Source organism: Athene noctua, chromosome 1 (assembly GCF_965140245.1).
Source record: "Athene noctua chromosome 1, bAthNoc1.hap1.1, whole genome shotgun sequence".
NCBI classification, from domain to species: Eukaryota; Metazoa; Chordata; class Aves; order Strigiformes; family Strigidae; genus Athene; species Athene noctua.
The window spans coordinates 623,499-643,004 of record NC_134037.1 but is presented as its reverse complement, the minus strand read 5'-3'; the positions used below and the strand labels follow the sequence as shown (position 1 = coordinate 643,004).

The following is a 19,506-nucleotide window of genomic DNA, read 5'->3' as shown; positions in this document are numbered from 1 at the left end:
GAGCTGAATTCAGTAAAAGGCAAATCCTTTGGAAACGAGAGGTAAAGGTACGTGTCAGCATAACTTACGTTCTGCTTTCTTTGGGTAACGAGGCAGCGCTGCCCTCGTGGCTCTGCTTTAGGGGACGAACAGGCTCTGCCTTTGGCAAAGAGAGGGCACGTGTGGCCGGGAAGGCACCAGGACAGTGGATACGAGCTTAATGCTTTTTTTAGTCCACAAAGCTTGTGTTTATGTGAGCTCTGCAGGTCAGGATTACCTACACTAGCTTTTATATTTGAATACATCTTTCTCTCTGGGATAGCAATACACATACCGACAGGATTTTTACAGTGCCCCGGTGCAAGCCGCCGCTTCCTCCTGCCCACCCCACTCCGACATTCTCCTCGAGAGGAGCTGGCAGAGCCTGCCCAGCGCAGCGATGGGTTCTCCCCAGGATGCAGCTGCTTTTGGTGACAGATTTGCCAGGAGCAGTTGGCTTCCCTCCCTGCGACCCTCTTCCTCCTGCTCTCCTCTAGTCAAAAACCTGGTCTGACCGTCCCTTTACTCTTCCCGTTACTCCACAGAGCTGCACCTAAAATAGCAAAGCGGCCAGAATACCTGCAGGGGACTCCCACTGACTTAGTGCCGTCCTGGGAGGAGGCCGGCAGCGTGTACCTTAATTCTGCATTTTGTGCTTTTTGGGGGCTGCTGAGCGATGTTCTGGAGGGGGCTGGGGTCCCACCGGGCAAGAAACGTGAGTGGAAAATCAGAGACGTGCTAGGAACAGCGTTCAGACTCACGTTAATTTAATCTAACTCATTTTTCTTCCAAAACCAGGAATGCTAATCATTCTTAAAGCCCTTGCCATTTTGAGTTTAAAATGTGGTCATTTCTGCTGGGCTTTTTCCTTTTCAAAAGAGCGTGTGTAATGAGTTATAATGAAAAAGGTCTTGGAATCTTAATTGTTGTGGTTGCAGCAATGTGCCTGCTATAAAGCACATCGAAAATAAAGCTTTTCAGCACTTGCCAGTAGTCAGCCTTCACGAAGTGTAGATTGCTTAAAATTCTTCTAATGTTAAGTCTCTCTCTTATTACAAACCCATTATTACAAAGGTTGCTCGTTGCCCGGAGGGGTTGATGTGGGTAATTCCATCTTGCTGGCTTTTTTATAAGGTCTTACTCTGCTTCTGGCAGACTTCTCTGACATGTTGCTGCACATAGCACAGAAGAAAAGAGTTTGTATGTCTGAAAAATGTGAAATCTGTTTTCATAGTATCACTATATTGGTGCTGAAAGCAATAAATGCCGTGTTTAGAAAAGCTTCTGAAACAAACACTTCCTGGACGTGTGTGGGGAAGGAATTAAGGGCGGTTTGTAAGTTGAAAGAGTGGCTTGAAAACCTGACAGAGAAATGAAAAACAGAATTTCTTGTACACTTGTATTTCAGGAGTGCGTCTTATGCTAAAATAACAGCCATCTGTGTTCAGGGGTCATTTTTTAGGTAGCAGCGTGATCTCGTATCTGGGCAGGACTTCCATCTCCCAGCAGAGAGCTGCTCTCCCCAGGCCCGCAGCACTTCTCAGGGGAAGCGACCTGCAGGAGAGCCGGTGGCAGCGGGGCTGTGTGCCTCTGTCAGGGGGACAAGGAGACCATGCTGCCTTCGTGGGCAATGCTAGGGGTGGAAAAAAGAGCCCTGCCCTTCCGCTGGATTCACTCAGGGGGTTGGGATGTTGCTGTCGCAAGCGCGGTAGAAACCAGCACGTTTTAACTGGAACATACGGACAAATATTCATGGGGGATTTGTGGAGAGGCTGGGGCTGGGCTCTGCTCCCAGGGGATCAGGGACAGGACAAGAGGGAACGGCTGGAAACTGCCCCAGGGGAGGCTCAGGCTGGGCAGGAGGAGAAAATGTTTCCCAGCAAGAGTGGTCCGAGAGTGGCACAGGCTGCCCAGGGAGGGGGCAGTCCCCATCCCTGGGGGGGTTTCAGGGTGTTGGGATGAGCTGTGGGGGATGTGGGGTAGGGGAGAACTTTGTAGAGTCGGGCTGAGGGTTGGACTCGCTGATCCCGAGGGGCTTTTCCAGCCTGAGTGACTCTGGGATTACTGCTGACGGGTATTTCTTGTATTCAGTCTCTGTTCATAGAAATATTCAAACCTATAGCAGCTTTATTTCTTTTGAGTCCTCAAAATGAAAAAATATTACATCATTTAGTGAATCCCTGTTAAAAGGTAGTTCTGTTGGTGCTGACCACTATTTTTTAATTTTTTTTATCACTTTCCTTAAATTATTATTTGGTGGGGCTGTATTATGAGAGGAAGAGAAGAGACTGGGCGCTCTCAGGGCGGAATTTAGACACATTCTGGGGGACGGGGGGAGCCCTGCGGCGGCAGGAGGGTGAGCCCTGCCCGTCAGCCCCACGCCGCAGCGGCACTGGGGGGGCTCGGTGCTGGGGGGCTCAGTGCTGGGGGGCTCGGTGGCCGTGGGGACCGCGGGTCCTGCCGGAGGTGTCACTGCTGCGGGCGGGCGGAGGCTCCCTGCTGCTGCTGGGGGGGGGCTCGGGGCTGCAGCAGGCGCAGGGACGCTCACAGCCGAGTCCATCCCGTATTTAGGCACCCAAACATTTCCCTGATCCGTGTTTTAATCTTTAACCGCAGGAGGTGCCTTTTTCATGTGACTCACAGAAGCCTGTTTACATTTTTAATTGCTCGTTTGTTTGTTTTAATTTTTAACCGTTTGTTTCCTTAACATCCGTTCATTGTTTGCGTTGTATTTACGTTCTGTTCTGGTTTGTATTTACATTCTGTTCTGTTTGCTCTCTTTTGCCTCCGTTGCTCCTAGGTTCCAGCGCGCCGCGGACGCTGGCAGCCCGTCGGCTGACGAGCACGCACTGATAGCATCCTATGTGAGGCGGCTGCAGGGCGCTGCACGGTTAGTGTTAGGGGAGCGCGCCCGGAGAGGGACGGGCACAGGAACGCTGCTCCTCCGGGCAGCGATGTTCCAGTCCAAGGTATTCGGCCTCCGTTGGCAAATAGGGAGAAATGCCTTTAGTGTTCTCCAAAAGCTCCTGAAAGTACACGAGTACGGGGCTGTGCCCCCACGCACAGGTACACACGGGGGAAAATGTCAGGTAGGAAGGGGTCAGCTTGTCTCCATTCCCACCCTGTTGCTTTGCTGTGTTATAAAATCCCTCGCGTGAACGGATTAACATCCTTACAAACGGCCTAGAGAATTATTCTCACCGGGACCATTCTGGAATCTCATCTTTCACCAGTAGGAAACTATCTAATTTCATAGAATCATCGAGTCACAGACTGGTTTGGGTGGGCAGGGACCTTAAAGCCCCTCCAGTGCCACCCCCTGCCCCGGGCAGGGCCACCTTCCACCAGCCCGGGTTGCCCAAAGCCCCGTCCAACCTGGCCTTGAGCCCTTCCAGGGAGGGGGCAGCCACAGCTTCTCTGGGCAGCCTGTGCCAGGGCCTCACCCCCCTCACAGGGAACAATTTCTGCCTCGGATCTCATCTAAATCTCCCCTCTGTCAGTTTAGAACTGTCACCCCTTACCCTAACTACCTGCCCTTGTAAAAAGTGTCATCATTCCCCTCCCTTTCCTGCAGCCCCTTCCAGCCCTGGGGGGCCGCTCTAAGGTCTCCCCGGAGCCTTCTCTCCTCCAGCTGAACCCCCCAACTCTCCCAGCCTGTCCTCACAGGGGGGCTCCAGCCCCCCCAGCATCTCCGTGGCCTCCTCTGGCCCCGCTGGAGCAGGTCTGTGTCCTTCTGCTGTTGGTGCCCCAGAGCTGGACCCAGCCCTGCAGGGGGGTCTCCCAGAGCGGAGCAGAGGGGGAGAATCCCCCCCCGGCCCTGTGCCCACCCTGCTCTGGGGGCAGCCCAGTGCCCGTTGCCGGTTCATGTCCAGCTTTTCACCCACCAGCACCCCCAAGTCCTCTGCAGAGCTGCTCTTGATCCAAGAAGAGTTGGACCAGATGATCCTCGAGGTCTCTTCTAACCTGGTATTCTCTGATATGATTCATTCTCTGCCCAGCCTGTGTTTGTGCCTGAGATCGCCCCGACCCGTGGGCAGGACCTTGCCCTTGGCCTTGTGGAACTCCATGAGGTTCACACGGTCCCACCTCTCCAGCCCGTCCAGGTCCCTCTGGATGGCACATCCCTTCCCTCCCGCGTGTCACCGCCCCACACCGCTCGGTGTCGTTGGGGAACTCGCTGTCAGTGCCTCCATCCCCCTGTCCATGGCGCCAGCAGAGATGTTAAACAGCCCCGGGGCCAACCCCGACCCCTGAGGACGCTGCTCATCACCCATCTACACATTCTTCCACCCTAAAGTTTTTCACAGCCAGCTGATACCCATTAGTTCTCGTGCCAGCATTGTCCTAGAACTCTCACTGTTCTTTCTCCTCCCTGCTTTTGCCTCTCCACGCCTACGCAGTCGCAGACAGACGTCCCGTCCTGTCACCATCTTTGTCACCTGGCCTAAACAAACAAGCTCTTTCAGTCCCATCAGCTTGACCTGCTTAATATGACTGTTCCTTTCTGTGCCTTTCCAAAAAATGATAATGCTTTGAAGAATTAATTTCTTGTATCTCGGCTTTAGTATTTGTGCGCATTTATATTCCATGTCTGTGTCTACGGAGAGAAATTTTACCCTAAAGCCCCAAAACACAGCTCTCCCATTTCATCACAGGACATGGCCGGGAGGTTTTCCATATTCCACTTTTGGACCTAATTAAATTATCCCTTTACAGAGCCAGAGCTGTGCTGGTAGGAAAAGGAGGTTTAGTGATCTGCAGGCCTTGTAAAGGCCTTGCTCTCTCCACGTTTTCATCCTCTGAATAATATTTTGAGAGTCCTATTTCATCACTCTGTCATGCAGAAATTTGTATTCCGCTGCTCTATGGATGGAGTGCGTCCTGGCTGTTTAGATCTCTGGGGAAAGGCAGGGGGTTTTTTTATTCGTAGTGAATCCCTCTTGTCTGCTATCACCTGCTATGAACCGAAAGCCCATAATATTGTCCACAAGACAATAAAACCCAAGGCATTTCAGACTCACCTTCACTCAATTACTGTAATCACAGGATTTTGTGATACAAAGGCACATCCCGAAGAGTATACGACAGGTCGAAACACTGTGTGTAGCTCATAGCTGCCATGCTACGAGTTGGAGTAGAGATTCTCGGTGCTTTAGGTCTTTAAATTTTAAAAATCTACTTGGTATTGTTACCAGAGGAGCAGTGTACTCCTAGAAGGAGCCAAACGCAAAGAAAATCCTTTCAATCCTAGTTTCCCTGTGCATGGGAGTGTTCCCAAGGCAGCACGAGAGCCCCGTCAAACGTGTGCTCCATTGCCACTTCTTTTGGTCTTCACCCACCCCCCCAAAATCTTGTATAAGTCTTTCTGCTTGTGGCAGGCTGTGAGATCCTCGGTGTGCTCCAGATGCTCCTAACCACTCTGATTCTGACTGATTAACAGAACAGTAAACCTCACTGATGGGCAGCCGTTCCTGGAGTAAACCATCACTCGCTTCCTCTCTTCTGTTCTCCTGGTTGCGTCCGCCCGGGGCTGTGTTGGAGGCAGGTGCAGAGCTGCAGCCCCTTCGCTCCCCACGGCCCCGCTCTGGCAGGGCAGGACAGCCCTCGGGCCAGGGGAGACCGTCAGAGCATCTTCTCTGTCTCACACACCCCGTGTCCAGGAATTTGGACATTTAAGAGGCATTTGGACAATGCCCTTAACGGCGTCCTGTACTTCACGCTTGGTCAGCCCGGAGTCACCAGGCAGGTGGCTGTTGTTCTGTTTTGTTCTGTTCTGTTCTACTCTTTTTCATTCTATTCTGTTCTATTCTATTCTATTCTATTCTATTCTATTCTATTCTATTCTAATTTTAATTCTATTCTAATTCTATTCTATTCTATTCTATCCTGTCCTTTCCTATTCATATTATCCCAGACTGGTTTGGGTGGGCAGGGACCTTAAATCCCCTCCAGTGCCACCCCCTGCCCCGGGCAGGGCCACCTTCCACCAGCCCAGGTTGCCCAAAGCCCCGTCCAACCTGGCCTTGAGCCCTTCCAGGGAGGGGGCAGCCACAGCTCCTCTGGGCAGCCTGTGCCAGGGCCTCACCCCCTCACAGGGAACAATTTCTGCCTCAGATCTAACCTAAATCTCCCTCTTAGTTTAAAATCATCACCCCTCTTCATCCCTGTGCTGATCCTAATACCCTTCTCTAAAGATGTAGCTTTCAGACAAGACCACGATGGAGAAGCCACTCATTTCATTGACAGTCTGTCCAAGCGATTAATTATGCTTTTTTTTTTTTTTAAAAGCCCTACTTCAACTTTGAACTTATCTTTCTTCCACTTCCAGTCGCTGATTTTGTGTATGCTTACCTTTGCTCTTTGTTGCCCAGTATCTTTCCACATCTCTCAGCCAGACTTTGAGAGCCTTTAAGCTATGGCTCACTGAGTCCTTGAGATTCTTCATCATATTAAGAATTATTTAATTCACTGATGTCCTCCAACCAAAAAGTCCATCCAAGCTACATAAGGAATATAGCAAACAGAGCTGAGCGGACTTCATTTCTCCTATAATGATATATTTTTCATTTTTTTGCCTGCTGTGTTATTGTGGTAGCAAGCCAAATTGGTTAAGTGCTTTTCAAAGAAATAACAAAAAGCCCCACCCTAAAGGATGTGCTGCAGGCAAAGGCAGCTGCAGAGTGCAGCAAGTTCTACCCTATGCACTTAGAGAGCTTGCAGAGCTGACGAGTTGTGCTTTATCACTTGGACAGTTGGTTTTTACATAGTCCTTAAGTTCAGCATTCAGAACTTTATAACTGAATAACGTCCCACATCATTCGGCGTGCCTGCTTTTCCCCGGTCCCCATGAAGCCTCTATTTCAGCTCCATGTTTTTTACCAGAAAAAAATAAGATGCCCTGCCTGGAGTGTCATTATTTTGATGTATGATGTGTTCTGCATTTCCTGCAGAAGACAGCTGCCCGCAGGATTTTGGTGTGTTACTTCTGCTCGGTTGACCTAGGTGGATGGGTGGGTGGTTAGCTGCCTTGGCTGGTTTGATTTGGTTTCCTTTAAATTCCTGACTCTCTGAAACTGCAATTATCTGCAGCACTCCTCATTTTAAAGGAGAATGAAAGGCAAAAGTCAATTTTCTTAAAGATATTTTGCCCCTAAGATCCTTCCTCTCAGTTCACCGTCAGTTGGCACGCGGGACGTGGGGCCCTTCAGGTCAGTGATGGAGGAATAAGCCCCGTCTTCCTTTGCTGTCCTGTGCCACTTCCCAGCATCACGAATTCCTGAGCACTTTTGGAAGAGGCCTGAGATCCCAAACCTCCCCCCATGATGTATCACCTTCTCTTACATCCTTCACTGATCACCCATCCCTGGCCAGACCTTTGGTCCAAGCATCACTTTCGTGTTCGTATTTGAAAACAGGGCACTGGCATCACAGCTTTCTCTTTCCAGGCTGCATTTGCCCCTGTTTTGTTAGGCATGGTTTTGTGAAAGCCTCAGGCCAGCCTAAGTGCTGATTTTTCCCCTTTCCCCCCTCCCCATCCCTCCCGCCGGGGCACCAGCCCGGGCCGCGGTGCCAACTCCCGCGTTTACGCAGCCGCTGCTGCACTGGCTCGGGGAGCTGCCCTGGCACAAAACAAGTTATTGTTTTGTCAGGACAGTCCTTTCCTTCGCTGGCTCCTGGCGCTGCCCCGACGCTCCTGCCAGCACGGCAGCGGGGGCAGAGGCTGGGAACATCCCTCTGGGTGCCCGTGGGCATTTGGGTCCGACGACGGTGACCGCGGCAGCCGCGCTTCCTGCGCGCGTTTGTCACGTCGTCTCAAACGTTTCCTAAACACCCAAAACTCCACGTCCCTTCAGCCTCCCCGGCCCCCCTCGGGGTGCTCGTGATCTGCAGCTCCCGTCAGTTCGATTCTGCCTCGGTGCCTTGGCGGCAGAGCCGGGCTCTCCCGAGGGTGACAGTCCCCGACACGCGGCAGCTCCCCGAGTCCCCGCCGCGATCACCTGCGTCTCCAAGCGAGGCGGGGGGCGAGCTCCTGGGTTGACTCATCGGTGCTGTACAAGTAGCACAACCTTGTCAAAACAGCTCCAACCACCCGGCATGGTATTTTGAAGATAGGGAAATATATAACATTGCCTTTCCAAAATTCTGCTGCTGTGAAAATCTCTGAACTCTCACTCACAAATATCAGCACCGGCGTGGCCAGCAGGGCCAGGGAAGGGATCTGAGCCCTGGGCTCGGCACTGGGGAGGCCGCCCCTCGATTCCTGGGTTCAGTTCTGGGCCCCTCACCCCAAAAAGGCCATTGAATGACTCGAGCGTGGCCAGAGAAGGGCAACGGAGCTGGGGCAGGGTCTGGAGCACAGGTCTGCTGGGGAGCGGCTGGGGGAACTGGGGGGGTTCAGTCTGGAGCAGAGGAGGCTGAGGGGAGACCTCCTGGCCCTCTGCAACTCCCTGCCAGGAGGGGGCAGAGAGGGGGGATGAGTCTCTGGAGCCAAGGCCCCAGCGCCAGGCCCCGAGGGAATGGCCTCAAGCTGCCCAGGGCAGGGTCAGGCTGGCTCTGAGGAAGGATTTCTGTGCAGAAGGGGCTGTTGGGCGTTGGAATGGGCTGCCCAGGGCAGGGGGGAGTCCCCGGGATCCCTGGAGGGGTTGAAGAGTCGGGCTGAGCCAGCGCTGAGGGATCTGGGGGAGTTGGGAACGGTCAGGGGGAGGGTCGTGGTGGGGCTGGGGGAGCTGCAAGGGCTTTTCCAGCCCGGATGATCCTGGGGTTCTGTGATTCCCTCCTCCCTTCTGAGCTCTGGGCTTAAGCCAGGCTTATCCTTCCCCTTCGCTACCTTTCCTGCTCTCCTTGAGCTGCTGCACTGGGGCAGGTGTGTAGGCCGTGGCTCCGGGACTTTCCGTGCAGGCAGCTCTGGATCCGGGTGGGACGGGGTGGGGAAGGGGAAGGGTCCCCCCCTGCAGTGCTGCCGCTGTCCCAGGGGCAGGCAGCTCCCAGGGCTCCTGTCGAGGAGGGGGTTTCAGGGCAGGAAGCCTTTGCAATGTCTCCACAGAAATTAAAACTACAACGTGAGTTTTCCTCCGTGAAGCTATGTAAAGAATTCTGTGGTATTTCGTAGATGCTGTTTAACCTCCTCTTTGCTAATCCGACAGAGCTGTAGGTTGCAGTAGTGGTAAACTTGTTCAAACTGTTTTATATTAAAGAATATGCAGGAGGGCCAAGAGATGTACTTGAATTCCACTCCCTTTCCATCTGTAAAGTATTTCTAAAAACAAATGCAAAAGGATTTTTATTTTTTTTTACATTACAAGAAAGTAAGAAATTGTCAGTAACTATTTTCTAATTCACTTAGAGAAGAAGTGATAACTCCTGGAGCTGGGAGAGGTGTTAGGAGATACCAGGTTGTGGGAAGGGTAGAAGGGATGGAGTGATCCACATCCCTATAAAAGCAGGAAAAAACTTACACAGACAAAATTGCAGAGGAAAGCTAAACAAAACGAGTATCAAATTCAGAAAATGGGATGGGAAGGATTGTTCTCCCTCAAGAAAAAAAATCAGAAAAGGAATTGGCTGGAAGTCATGTGAGAAGTGCATCAAGCCTCGTGTAAAGACTCTGTTTTTCTTCTCTTAAATCTGTTTTCCCACTGTTTTAACTCGCCTAGCGCCAGCTCCTTCCCTTGCACTCTGTAGCTGAAAATCCTCCGGTTTTAATCCAGCAGGCCTAACACACACTCGTGCCGTCTCCACCCGTGGTAGAGCCATCTGTGTGATTCGTAGTCGTACATCTATTAAGTTCAGTCCAATGTTTCTGTGCTATCTCAAACACATCCTCTGGCAGACTTTCAGAGTCTTAAAAGAGATCAAGTAGTTAAATTTGGTGTTACAAAAAAAGAAATCGAATCTACATCTTTAAATAAACATAATGTATTCAGTGTAGGTTTGGTTCTTTAAATAAGGTAAACATCAATCTGCAAAATTAAGCTTGAAGAAATATATGAGCTTATGAAAGGAATATGATGAAATAGAATTATGAAATAAATGATCTCAGGAAGTTGTAAGGTGGAGTAAAAGCGACTTCTGCTGAGCGCTGGGTATGTGGCTTTTCCTTTGCCGCTCTCTGTGATCGCCAGCCGAGCCGGTCGGGCGGAGCAGCGAGGGTGGCGGGAGGGAGGTGACACACTGCTCAGCGCCCCCGTAATCCTGGTGGCTTTCAGTTGATACTGGTTTGGTTCATGTCACCAGTTCCGCAGTTTCCCCTTTAAAGGGAGACTGGTGAGAAATCTCTGTGCAGCACTGGCACACCAGCCGCTATTGAATACTCGGTTGGATGTTGACTTGCAGAGTTGGTCTTTCCCTTGGCTTTCCCCTGCTTTTTCTTTGTGGCTGGGAATGGATCTTCACGTTGGCTGGTTTCAGTTAATACAACCTGAAAATGGTCGTTTGTCCCCTCTGTGTTATAGTTAAACAGGCAGGGGTTTGTGAAGAGCAGGCACTGATTCAGCACTCTGGGCACTAACTGGGTTGCCAGGCTGGATTCCTCATGTCGATGATTAACGTGCACAGAGGGGATGATGCTCGTGTTAAATGTGAGAAAGACCCAGGTGCTGCCTTTCCCTTCCTAATCTTGGGGGTCTGTCCCCTTTGCTGTCTCTGCTTTGCCTGCTTCAAAATTCCACCTCCCTTTCTTCTGTCACCTCACAGTGCTGCCACTGTTGCTGATGAACGTTGGAAATATTTTTCAATACCTGTTTCAGCAACGTTTCCAAGATGGCTACAGCCTGTCAGCATGAGGCCATGTGAGGCACCAGGAACTGTTTCACCCTCCACTAGCTGAGCGGTGAAGGACCAAGTCCCAAAAAACCCACATTTTGTGTGTTTGGGTGTTGTAAGGTGGTAGGAAGTCAGGTGTAAGCCAGGCTGACTTACAAAATACTATTTGTGTGTGCGTTGATGTTGTTAGTGACAGAGCCCGTTCCTCTCAGGTCACCGTGGTTCCCCCTGCTCTTCCTCCTGGAACTCATCTGGACTTTGAGACTTGTCACCTGCTGAGCTCAAAGCTCTTCCCCCTCACCATTCCGCTGTTTGCCCCTTTTTACCTTGAGTAAACCAAAGGGAGTTTGTAGAAAACAAATGACATTTGTTCCGAACGATATGTATTTATGAATTGTTAAAAACAAATTATTTTAATCATTTGCAACTGGAATATGTGAATCCTGGAGAAAACACTACTAGGCAGAAAGCCTTGAGAGCCATCCCCGCTTTGGAAGCAGGATGAGTACGATCTAGATTGTTTCCAGCATGACTCTTCTATTTCCCATCTCTGTCTCTTTGCAATAATACATCCTTTTCTCTGTCACCCCCTGGTATGAATAATATCTAGAGGGGGTGAATACTGACGGGGTGTTTTGGCTTTTCCCCGCAGCGTCCTGGACAGCCCCGGCCGGCTGGATGAGGAGCACAGGCTGATCGCCAGATACGCCGCCCGGCTGGCTGCCGAAGCTGGAAATGCAGTAAGTGACTCTTCATCCCTCATGGAAGGTGTTTTTTAGAGTCTTAATTAGTAGCTTAATGCTAATAGCTGCGTGAAGCTGTTGGGTTTTGTTGATTCAGCTGATGCGAAGGAGCGGTTCGCTTCCCTCGTTTTCAGCAGAAACCCTGCGCTCGCGGGCAGCGGGGGAGAGCGGGGAAACGCCGACACAAACCATGAGAAATGAGGTCAGAGGAGACAAGAGAATAAGCAGATTAGTCCTACTTAGTCTAGAGAAGAGATAAATACGTAGATACCTGAGGAAAACAAATCATGGAACAAACGTTGTGGAATATATTTATTCCAGAGGGAAGGAGCCTGAGAGAGAAGCTGTTTTTTGTTTGTAGTCTTTTATAATGGAAGAAACTGAAGGAAACACCCAACCAATTTTAAATTGGTAAAAATAAACACAGCTTGAAGAGAAAATTGCTATCACGGCAATTAGGAATTTCCTGAGATGCCACAGAATGCTTGCAGCCGGGCTGGCTGGGGAGAGGCTGATCTTTGCTGGTTCATCCGCCGGTGGCGTTTGCGGGAACGCTCCGGCAGCGGCTCCCCCGCGCCGCGGCTGCGTCTCACACAGCCCCGGCCTGAGGCTGCTCAGGAGCAGCTCGGCTTAGCTCAGTCCCGAACCCGGCAGCTCTCCCAGCACATCCTGTGCCCCCCGTGCCAGCTTGGAACGGGCCGTGCCAGCGTCTCTCCCGCGCGGCGGCTCGACACGATCGCTCCTGCAGAACCTGGTGTTACCCGTTTTCAGACAGAGCCCTTCTCTTCCACGGCCTCCAGCAGAAGCAGTGACCTCTCCCGAGCACCTTACCACCAGGCAGAGTGTCCTGCCACATGTTAGCCTGCCTAGAGAAGCGTCCCAACACCGGGGTCCTCATCCCCCTTTTCATTACATATTTGTCATATAAACAAAGTCCCTTCCAGCCCGGCAGGCTTGTGCCTCCTCAGAATTTCCTTCCGTGTGTGTTCAGCCAATAATCTGACTTTGTTACGTGGATGTGACCAGATATTTCCTTTCTCTAAAACTTCGGTAAAAAAGAATTATACTTTTAAAATGTTTTTATCTGTCAGTTCCCATTAGCTCTGTCAAACGGTGTATTTGCGTTTCTGGAGTCATTCAGGACTACGTTCGTGTTGAAATATTAAAGCAATGCGGCACAAACTTTCTGGCTTAGATGGAAAAGGAGGGGGATTTTGATGTAATCTTCATATAAAATTAAAGTTGTTGAGACAGTGAGTGCTGCATCAGTTTCACTCTGGAAGACGGTGGAAGGATTCTTACTCATGACTTGGCTTTTTCTGGTAGTAACAAAGGAGTATGATGAAAACTAAAGAGGCACAATATTGGTTCTGAAAGAACTCGATTGTCTAAAAATCTGTAAATCCCCTCAACCTGCCTCTGTGTTCTTCGTAGTTCTGCAAGAGGTCAAAAATGAAGCAGCTTATTTGGAGGTAAAGAAAGCAGCGTTTGGGGTTAACTGAGACTTTGCGAAGACCTGTGATAAATTGCTGCTTTCTTTCCATCTGAATGAGTTAGATACAGCGGGGCCGATGTCAGAGTGCTGCCAGGGGCTGAAGCGTGGTGGATGGAGAGAGGATGCCAGAGCAGTCCCGGTGCGTTTCCATCGCCACCGAAGCTGAGCACCGAGGATCCAGAGGTTGTTGACTCCGTCCGCTCTTTATTCACAGGAATAATCAGCCAAAATGGATATATTTTTCATATTCTGAAGGGATCCGAGTTTAAAGTGCTCTGCTTCAGAGCAGGTTCTAATTATTTGGTGCCAACAGGAGATCCCCCTTCCCCAGCCAGCACTTGGTGTGAGCAGTGTCCAAGTTGGCCGTTGCAGCGTGGTGGAGGAACGTCCCGCTGAGCTCTGGGACGGCGTGTCGTGGCTGCAGGGCTCGCTCTGCTCTTTGTGGGGAATGGAATAGCTGAGATTTGTCAGCCACAGGCTTTTTTTTTTTTTTTTTGCACTCCTCTTGTAACATTAAAACAAAGAGACGGGAGTAAATTAGAGGCTGGGAAATTCAAAACAAGAAAAAAAAAAAAAAAAAGAGGAACAGTTTTTTCTTCCCATCTGGAATTAAAATGGGGAACATCAAATGAAAACCCCGATATAATAAACACCTCAGAGATCCAGTACTCGTTGAGTATGTGGTGGCCAGGCTGCCAGCTTTACAGGAACGGTACAGTAGGATGTGCAGGCAAGGGACTGGTGTCGTACCTAAAGGAAATGGAGTGCAACAGCATAAAAATATCACAGCAAAAGAGAAGCACTGCAGAATCCTTGTGGGTTGAAATTTTAAATTCTTAATAATAGAAAAGAAATAGAGACCCCCTGATTAGATGGTGGTAGTGATCAGGAAATGTGAAGTGAGATAAGACAAGCTGGGGGTTTAGGACAGGTAATTAACTGTGGGAGATTTCAGCTGCCCACACAGAGACTAAATCAACGCCCTTTCAGAGGGGGATGCAGAAACACTTTGGAATGCAATAAACGGTGCTGCTTTGAGCAACTGGTTTGAGAATCCAGCAGAAGACGGGCTCTGGGATGTGGGGCTGGAGCGGGTGTGGTGGTGATGGCAGCAGCAGCCATCACACCCTTCGCCTCAGCGGCGGGAGAGAGGCGCCAGGTACATCCCTGTGCAGATAACTCGCCTTCGAGAAAGGGAACTATGGAAAGATGAAACCACTAGAAAAAATCCTCAAAGGATCCCTCCAAAAATCAGGAGGCCTGTAAGGTGCCTGGAGGCTGTTAAAAATCCTGTATTAGAAGCTCAGGAAATCTGTGTGTCAAAATCCAAGGAGAAAACCAAACCATCCAAAAAAACATTTTTCCTGGGTCAATAAGCAAGCTGAGGAGGACATCCCAGGGAAAGGATGACACTGAGGGAGGGGAGAGCTTGCCCAAATGGAGAGGAAAAGAAATCCTATAAACGTGGCTGGTTAAATGGTAGCAGGAAGTTCAGAGATGGGAAAAGAATTTGAAGAGCACTTCACATGGGATGCTGAAGTCTGTGGTAAGAAGACAATACCATCAAAAGCAGGAATCTAACTAGGGAATCAGTGAGACTTTTCTGGGGACAAGACGTACAGAAGAGGCGTCAGGAACGAAAAGACAGTAGCAAAGCAGCCTGGTGAGTTGTTTGCATCGGCCTTAACTTTACAGAAGAGGACCTGGGCCTCCTGCAAGCGGGAGGGAGGAGCGTGCCCCGGCGGAGCAGAGCCGGGAGAGCCAGGGCTGGTGGCCGAGGGACGTGACCTTCCGCCTCTGTTCGGGGCTGGGGAGGCCACATCAGCTGAGCAGGGTCTGCTGTGGGGCTCCCCAGCGCAGGGGAGCCGTGGGGCGTCTTGGAGGGAGCCTTGTGGAGACCACTGGGCTGGTTGGGGGCTGTAGGACGTGACGTTCGAGGAGAGCCGAGAGCTGGGTGTGCTCAGGGAGGGGGGAAGAGAAAGCGAAAGCAGATCTTGCTGCTGTCTGCACCCGCCGTGAGCCAGACACGTGGGGCAGGGCGACCCACCACAGAGCTGCACAGCGAAGGGTCAAGAAGCAACAGAAACAGAGGTTGCAAGAAAGAAAATTCCAACTCTATATCAAGAAAAACTTTTTCACCATGATAATGGTCAACTATTGTCCAAGAGGTTGTCCAGAGAAGAACTGGAATCTTCCTTCTTGGAGATATTTAGAGCTCAGCTAGAAAAGTTCTCAAACAACCTGCTGGGAATTGGCCCTGCTTTGGGCAGCGCATGGACTAGAAACCTCTAGAGGTCCCTTCCCACCTATAGGCCCCGAGGGAATGGCCTCAAGCTGCCCAGGGCAGGGTCAGGCTGGCTCTGAGGAAGGATTTCTGTGCAGAAGGGGCTGTTGGGCGTTGGAATGGGCTGCCCAGGGCAGGAGGGAGTCCCCGGGATCCCTGGAGGGGTTGAAGAGTCGGGCTGAGCCAGCGCTGAGGGATCTGGGGGAGTTGGGAACGGTCAGGGGGAGGCTCATGCTTGGGCTGGGGGAGCTGCAAGGGATTTTCCAGCCAAGATGGTTCTGGGGTTGTGTGATATTTTTCTATGAATCTCAACCTTAATGGAAGTGGAGAATGGACACAAACCACCATTAAAGAGTTACGGAATATTTATCAATGGAGATTTTAAAACCAAGACAGACCAGTATCTGCTGGGAATACTTGAGAGAGATTGATGTGAACAAAAGTATTTCTTGATGTCTTCTCCAGCCCTGCCTCTTGATGAAATGTGCCTTATTTTTAACACGCTCTAACTGCTGGAAATGAAGAGGATCCCAGATACAGCCTGTTCATCCTACAACAGCCTAATGCAAAGTTTCTTACTCTTTTCCTTGAAGTAGTTGGCCGTGGTCACTGCTGGAAACTGTTTCCGATGGATCTGACTTGGTCCATCGGTTTCTGCTTTTTCTCAAATTAGGTAAAATGTTAGAACTGCCTCTGCAGGCTTGTTCCTGTAATAAATGTCACTCGCCATATGAATGGAAATACATTCCATCAGCATTTTTAGGGGAAATGCCTTTGCTTGAAGTCTTACTGGGACAAAATAATTTGAGGCAGATCTCAGAGTTAATTCTTGAAATCCGAGTCTGTTTCTTCTTAAAGAAGCAAAATAAACGGGGAGGGAGGAGAAGGGGGGAGAATGCATCGTTTGTCACTGGACAGACGTGAGCGGTGCGGGGGGCGATGACGTGCCGCCGCTGCAGTTACGCACGCGAGGCAGCAGCTTGGTCTGTGTTCGCTCAAACGAGCTCTGACTGGGCCACTCTTGTTTTCTTCAAGCCAGTCTTCAGAAGACAAAAATCCCTTTTATTGAGTTTAAGTTGCTCAGGGCTACGCTTGGCCTGGCAGTTTGGTCACAGCGGTGCTGCGCATTAAAATAACTGTGGGTTGGCTCCGCGCGAGCGGTTCGCTAGAAAGAGAGAAAAGCAGAAGGAGATTGAGTGAGTAAAGTGAAGAAATGAGTGGAAAGCAAGAGAAACTTCATTTAAATCACAACTTTCGAGGTCACAACGTCATCTGTTTGTCTCCCTCTGCTGATGTGCTCAGCTTACCAGTCTGAGGTGAGGAATACTCTGGCATCTCCTATCAAGCATCATCTTTTTGATAACAGCGGGGACTCAAAATGACCTCCTGTGTGACCAGCCCCCTCGCCTGCTCTGCCTTACAAAACCCTTCCACAGACCCATCCATCCCATTAAGAGCCGGGCAGTCACCTGTATTTTGGGTGAATACATGTACACACACACATACAGATAAAGCAACCCTGGGCCCTCTGTTACGAGTGTCCTGCACAACACCTCCCTGTCGCCAAGCCAACACCTCCTTCATCTCCTCTCCCACCTGCTCTACCTCAGCCCTTTTTTCCCCCGTGTTCCGCCGTTGGCACAGCCCCAGGTCCCCCTGAGTTTCCGCCGATAGGCCTGGGCATTGATGGGTGGACAAGCGCAGGTTGGGGTCTGGTCTGCCGATGACTCCTGGTGGGGAGTGACCCACCACGGGGACCTGCCCCCTTGGCAGGACTCTGCTGGCCTCTGCAGCCTTGCTGCTAGGAAGAGCACGAGCACCTAATAAATACGAGATAATACTCAGGTATGGATGAGTGGATAATTAGGTTGAGTTATGTGGATGAGTTACGATAATTAGGTTCTTGCCCACGTTGCTCTTTTTTGAAAGCAGTGTGTGGTTGCTCCTCTTCCCTCAACATTAAGCACTGCTAAAAGCCTATCATCATCTCATCTCGTTAAAGCTACCTACGTAACCTAAATAATATTTGTAATATTCCTTTCGTGTAACTTTTCTTTTAGGCTTTAGGCATCATTTAAACACTTTTAAAATACAGAACAAGTAAACCAGATTTCCTGTTGTACATCTTTGCAGGACAAACCTGCAGCTTGGTTCTTGGGTCGTTTCTTCTTCTCCTGGATACACCAGCTACATGAACTACTTTTATTTGTTTCTTCTTCTTTGTCTGTGATCATAGAGAACACTGTGATGGGCACGTGAAGTACTGGTTCAGGCTTTCCATGACACCGTGAGGTCCTTGCCCCAAGGAACCTGGAATCTGATGCCCATGAGACACAGCTTCACTGTTCTTTTTATTGTTCTTTGACCGTTTCTTCCAAATCAGGGTGATGGAGGAGTGCAGCAGCTTGCCAGACTGGCTTTTGGGGGCTTGATTAAACACCCAAACCAGGTATGCTGTAGGTGAGCTCTGGATGCTTCTGATTACAAATACCAGTCTGACAGGGAGTTGGACTCGATGATCTTACAGGTCCCTTCAACTTGAGATATTCTGTGACTCGATGACTTGAAGTTCCAACACGACTCTCTCTCAAGTTTAATGGCCTATTCATAGGAAAACTAAATTACAGTGCTAGAAGTTTTTACTGTTCCTATGTGATATTAAGGATTTTAAACAGATTTTATGGTCGCCATCTTATGAATTTTCTTGCTGGGAGAACGTGGGGCTTTGCTGTTTGGGTGATCTCAGAACTGTCGAGGCTTCAACATTGCTGCTGAGCACCAGGAAAGCAGAAGACAACAGTGGTCATACCTTCAGCTGTGTCGGAGAGTTTGCTTAGCTTTTAAACTTTTTAACATTTCAACTTTTGACATGTTAATCCTTAGCTCAAAAAGCTTCAGCTTTGGTCTTGCTGCTGTTTGGTATAAAATGAGAGACCTGTGTTACAATTTGCTGTCAAAAAGTCTTTTTTCTTCTCAAACTCCACCATACCTCCAATTCCTGTTACACTGGATCAACTCCATAGGTTGTTTCTGCAGGGATCTCTAACATTGTGGGGTTTGGTCATCCCGCGTTGTTGTTAGAAAAGGGGGAGCTGGGTTCAATAGGGCCAAGACAAGATCTCCACATTGCCTCTGTGCCTTAGCAGGACTATTCTCTTCCTGGGATATTTATTCCTTACTGAGGAGAAAGTTTACAGAGGGCAAAACAATATAAACTCTGTTCGTGTTCTCATGCACGTGCAAAAATGGGATTTGGGGAGGGGTTGTAGTAATTCTGAAGGCCTTACATCTTAAGCTGTTGACTCCCACCGGGTCTTTGCGCTCTGTTTGTAGTAGAAAACCTTTGCAAGGGTTGAGTAGGAGGGGGCTGAGTCCCTGGTGTTCAGTGCTGCCGAGCAGGCAGGGAGCCGAACCTGCCAGGCTTTGTGAAGAAAGGAATTACAGTAATAAATCTTGGAAGACACAAATCGTTCATACCTGTCCGGTAAGATGGACTGCAAACATAAGAGTGCTGACTAGTAAATGAATGTTTTGGGTTGGGGTTTTTTTTAAGTGCAGAGGTTTTAAGAACCACCCATAACTCACGGAGAGGACAAGTACCTCTCATCAAAGTAAATAGCAGCATGCAAATGCTCTAATGAATTCTGTCTCCCTGGATTTATGAGAAGAAAATCATCGCCCGTCGCAATCCTGTACCGTACACCCAAAACTCATCCAGAGGTGATGACAGTGAGAATTTGGTGTTGATAAAACGCTGGGCAGAAATGAGAGCAGTGACTGCAGTTACGTTTCCTTCCGTGTGTTCCAGAGGAGCTCATTCACTGAAGAAATAGAGGCTGTCCTACCAAGCTCCAACCTGGAGCCCAGAATGGTATTTGCCCATTTGAATGATGCCTCATACTTTATAATTTATCTTATTCATCGTATTTAGAAGATGCATTTGAAATACACCCACAAGAGGTTATGCGGTACCCGTATGAATTTAATTTGAAACCCTTAGATCAATAACGGGTCCCACGCCCCGTCCACCGGCTTCTCGGTCGTTCTTCAGAATACTTTTACCCTGAGTCATAATTCCTCTTACTTGGGAAATCTGATGTTTTCAGAGGAGTGAGGGCGTCCTGAGATCACTGCAAAGGGCGAACCAGGGTTCATTAAAACCCCGTAAAACAGCCCACAGTCATCGAGGCTTGGGAAAGGGAGCA

At 49.8% G+C, this 19,506-nt stretch overlaps 1 protein-coding gene across 6 annotated transcripts in view; it reads left to right on the top strand.

The window, feature by feature from the left end:
• Nucleotides 1-19,506, top strand: part of DTNB (dystrobrevin beta) — a 207,283-nt gene that overhangs the window by 119,262 nt on the left and 68,515 nt on the right. For 5 of the 6 annotated variants that reach the window (XR_012632627.1, XR_012632626.1, XM_074895242.1 and 2 more), the window contains exon 12: nucleotides 11,432-11,519. Coding sequence is in view for 4 of the 6 variants with exons in the window: in XM_074895242.1 (XP_074751343.1) it covers nucleotides 11,432-11,519 (88 nt within the window). In the remaining 2 variants the exon portion in view is untranslated. Of the gene's footprint in view, nucleotides 1-2,818; nucleotides 2,909-11,431; nucleotides 11,520-19,506 lie in introns of all 6 variants that reach the window. The other variant, XM_074895241.1, reaches the window with a different exon arrangement.